This window comes from Mandrillus leucophaeus, unplaced genomic scaffold (assembly GCF_000951045.1).
Source record: "Mandrillus leucophaeus isolate KB7577 unplaced genomic scaffold, Mleu.le_1.0 Scaffold499, whole genome shotgun sequence".
NCBI lineage: Eukaryota > Metazoa > Chordata > Mammalia > Primates > Cercopithecidae > Mandrillus > Mandrillus leucophaeus.
Genome location: NW_012105353.1, coordinates 1,340,789 through 1,345,458, shown reverse-complemented (window position 1 = coordinate 1,345,458; position 4,670 = coordinate 1,340,789). Strand labels below are relative to the sequence as shown.

Genomic DNA, 4,670 nt, shown 5'->3' with positions numbered 1-4,670 from the left:
GTTGCAGTGAGCCAAGATTGCGCCACTGCACTCCAGGCTGGACGACAGAGCAAGACTCCATCTCAATCAATCAATCAATCAATCAATAAAAAGACTTCAGGTAATTATTGAAGTTGCCATGAGAAATCACTGCAACAGTAGAGAGATTAGAACACAGGAACTCCCGGATTATTTGGTGGCAAAGTGAGGTGGGGAGAGGAGAACACTTCTGCCCCAGCACAACAGCAAAGAGGAAATACTGATGCTCAGCAAATTAGAAGTCCTCTCCAAGCCCTCCCCTGCCTGCTTTCATCCTGGTCTCTCTAGTAGTCCTCCTTTTACGTTAGTGAAGGAAACAACACAAGCTCATGCCTGTATCCACTGAGAAGGGCTCTCAGGACTCATTCATCAGGACAGACACATCATCCTTTCCAAGAGGTGTCATCTTCCTTCAGCTCTGCCCAACTGCCACACAGCCAAGGCACTTCATACTATAGTGATATGGTTTGCCTGTGTCCCCACCCAAATCTCATCTTGAATTGGAGCTCCCATAATTCCCTTGTGTTGTGGGAGGGACCCAGTGGGAGATAACTGAATCACGGGGGTGGTTTCCCCTATACTGTTCTCATGGTATTGAATGAGTCTCATGAGATCTGATGGTTTTATAAGGGAAAACCCCTTCCACCTGGCTCTCTCATTCTCTCCTGTCTGCTGCCATGTAAGACGTGCCTTTTACCTTCTGCCATGATTATGAGGCCTCCCCTCATTAAACCTCTTTTTCTTATAAATTGCCCAGTTTCGGGTATGTATCAGCAGCTTGAAAACAGACTAACACACACAAGGACAGGCACCTTATGCAGGAATGTGCAGTTCACGTCAATGCCATTCACAGACTGGCTGCTGTCTAACCAATTCCTCATTCCACTGAGACTGGAAAATAACACAATGACTATCGACAGTGGAGAGGAATAACCTTCAAACCCATATATAATCATTTTATGAATTTGGTGATTACAAATCTTATTGGGTGACCCAGCAACTCCATTACTGGATATATACCCAAAGGAATATAAATAGTTCTATTATAAAGATACATGCACATGTATGTTCGTTGCAGCACTATTCACAATAGCAAAGACATGGAATCATCCTAAATGTCCATCAATAACAAAGAAAATGTGGTACATACACACCATGGAATACTACGCAGCCATAAAAAAGGAACAAGATCATGTCCTTTGCAAGGACGTGAATGGAGCTGGAGGCCACTATCCTTAGCAAACAAATGCAGGAACAAAAAACCAAATACCATATGCCGTGGGAGCTAAATGATGAGAACATGTGGACACAGAGAGGGGAACAACACACACTGGGGCCTGTCGGAGGGTGGAGGGTGGAGGGTGGGAGGAGGGAGAGGATCAGGAAAAGCAACTAATGAGTACTAGGCTTAATGCCTGGGTGATGAAACCATCTGTACAACAAAGCCCCATGGCGCAAGTTTACCCATGTAACAAACCTGCACTCATACTCCTGAACTTAAAAAAAAAATCTTATTGGGAAAAAATATTAAAGAAATGCTAAGTATTATTACCAACTTTAATCTTTGTGATATTTTTAAAACTTTCAAAATGTTGCCACCACTACCATTTAACTAAAACTCTGGGTCTTTTTAAAAAAGAAATGATTAGATGATCTGAGATTGAATTTGAGAGATCCCTGACAGCATATACAACTTTTCATCCAAAATACGTAGCTGCCCCCTTATCTCCCAGTTAAATAGTCATTAGCATTACTCACCAGTGATCACACAGCAACAAAGCGTCATTTGGAACGAATACCAACTCATTTGCTGTAACTACGGATTACTTTTTTTTTTTTTTTTTTTTTTTTGAGACGGAGTCTCACTCTGTCACCCAGGCTGGAGTGCAGTGGCATGATCTTGGCTCACTGCAACCTCTGCTACCTGGGTTCAAGTGATTCTCCTGCCTCAGCCTCCCAAGTAGCTGGGATTATAGGCACACGCCACCATGCCTGGCAAATTTTTATATTTTTAGTAGAGACAGGGTTTCACCATACTGGCCAGGGTGGTCTCAAACTCCTGACCTTGTGATCCGGCCGCCTTGGCCTCCCAAAGTGCTGGGATTACAGGCGTGAGCCACCATACCGGGCCAACTATGGATTACTTTTAAAAACCAAATCACGCAGCTGATAATGTGACTTCCCAGAGCAAACAGGAATATTTTTATTCATTTCACAAATATTTCTTCCTTTCTTTTTTTTTTGAGACGGAGTTCCTCTCTTGTTGCCCAGGCTGGAGTGCAATGGCACAATCTCAGCTCACTGCAACCCTGCCTCCCAGGTTCAATCGATTCTCCTGCCTCAGCTTCCCAAGCAGCTGAGATTACAGGCGTGCCCTACCATGCCTGCCTAATTTTGTAGTTTTATAGAGACGGGGTTTCACCATGTTGGCCAGGCTGGTCTCAAACTCCTGACCTTAAGTGATCCACTCACCTCGGCCTCTCAAAGTGTTGGGATTACAGGCGTGAGCCACCATGCCCGTCCATTTCACAAATATTTATTAAGCACCTACTATGTGCCAGGAAGTGAACAAAACAGACCTGTGCATTGGAGGAATATGATGCTGATGCCAGGGTTCCCTGGTTGGGAAGGTAGTCCACTAATACCCGTCTAGGGATCATGACAAATCACATGGAAGAAATGACAACAGGGCAAACTTCCTCAGGGTTGGGATTATGGGATGTGCATCCACTGACGAAGTGCTAACCAACCCCCAAACCCTGCGACTTCTGCAGGGGCAGGCTGCTGAGCCTGCAAGACTCACACACCATGCCAGGCGTCCCGTCTTGGTGAAAAGACACAGAGAAAGAATTCAGAGATGCTGCTGCCTTCAGTATGAGTAATTTCTGTGTGGCCTGGGGCAAGGTACTATACCACTGATTCTGACTTTTTTTTTTTTTTTTTTTTAAAGGAAGGCATTCCTCTAGTCCCTCAATTAAGAATACGCCCTTGCCCAGTTCGTGGATGATGAAGCTGCTTTTTCCTAAGACCTGGGTGAGACACTCAACAACCAAACCAATTCATCAGCATCTTGGTGGTTCAGGCCATTGTCCCAGCCTCTGCTCCCAGAGGGCCCAGAAGCTCCTCACCTGTTGGTCTCCTGCCTGAGCTCACCCAGCTGGAGGCTCAGGTGCTGCTGGTGGGGCTGGGCCTCCTGGCCAGGTCTGGCCACTGGGGGATAGCCCTCTTCCGCTTCATCCATGTCCTTATCTACCCCTTCAGTCTCACAGGTAGGCTCAAAGTGGGCTTGGAGCTCTGCAAATCACACAAGACATCACCATGGTGAGCAAACCAGGCCAATAGGGCCTGGGGTCACAGACACCCGGGTCAGCAAACCGGGCTGTTTGGAAGCTGGCCTGGCCCGTGCCATGCTCCATTAGGGGACTGCTGACTTTACAAATGGAGAGGAGACCGTTCTATTTGGTTCTCTGCAGCGTAAAGCTGATCACTCCAGTTTCCAGAGGAAGAAACTGAGGCTTAAGGATATAAAGCGAGCCAAGGCCAGCATTCGAAGGGTACAACCAGGCCAGGCGCGGTGGCTTATGCCTGCAATCCCAGCACTTTGGGAGGCTGAGGCAGGCAGATCACTTGAGGTCAGGAGTTCAAGACCAGCCTGGTCAACATGGTGAAACCCCATCTCTACTAAAAAATATATACAAAAATCAGCCGGGGCCAGGTGCGGTGGCTCACGCCTGTAATCCCAGCACTTTGGGAGGCTGAGGTGGGCAGATCACAAGGTCAAGAGATCAAGACCATCCTGGCCAACATGGTGAAACCCCGTCTCTACTAGAAAAATTAGCTGGGTGTGGTAGCGCACACCTGTAGCCCCAGCTACTCGGGAGGCTGAGGCAGGAGAATTGCTTGAACCCGGAAGATCGAGATTGCAGTGAGGCGAGATCACGTCACTGCACTCCAGCCTGGTGACAGAGCAAGACTCCGTGTAAAGTAATAATAATTAATTAATTAATTAATTAGCTGGGCGTGGTGGTGCGTACCCCTGTAATCCCAGCTACTCGGAAGGCTGAGGCACGAGAATCACTTGAACCCAGGAGGTGGAGGCTGCAGTGAGCTGAGATTGTGCCACTGCACTCCAGCCTGAGTGATAGAGCAAGACTGTCTCAGGAAAAAAAAAAAAAAAAGAAAGAAAAAAAGAAATAGGTACAGCCAGACTGCCACCCAAGCCTGTGCCGTTTTTACTACAGAAGATGTCTGCTTGGAGTGGGAGAGGAATTAAGCACTGGGGTTTCCCAAGCCTCTCCTGCAGCCGAGCCTGGGCTACACAGTGCATTCAGGAGGGTGAGCCGGAGCCGATCAGCAGGGGGCTGAAGGAAAGGGCGAAACCGTGATGGCAACAGAATGGGCTGTAAAGCCTCCCTTAGCAGGAAGAAGTTGCCAGAGAAGGAGAATCAACTTTGGTAACGTTTCAAAAAGGAAATCGGGCCGGGCGCGGTGGCTCAAGCCTGTAATCCCAGCACTTTGGGAGGCCGAGACGGGCGGATCACGAGGTCAGGAAATCGAGACCATCCTGGCTAACCCAGCGAAACCCCGTCTCTACTAAAAAATACCAAAAAAAAAAAAAACTAGCTGGGCGTGGTGGCGGCGCCTGTAGTCCC

General features: G+C 47.8%; 1 protein-coding gene across 1 annotated transcript in view; it reads right to left on the bottom strand.

Annotated features, from left to right (window-relative positions):
- Positions 1 to 4,670, bottom strand: part of MAP3K15 (mitogen-activated protein kinase kinase kinase 15) — a 133,969-nt gene that overhangs the window by 5,688 nt on the left and 123,611 nt on the right. The window contains exon 24 of the mRNA XM_011995799.1: positions 3,147 to 3,312. Coding sequence (XP_011851189.1) covers positions 3,147 to 3,312 — 166 coding nt within the window. The remainder of the gene's footprint in view (positions 1 to 3,146; positions 3,313 to 4,670) is intronic.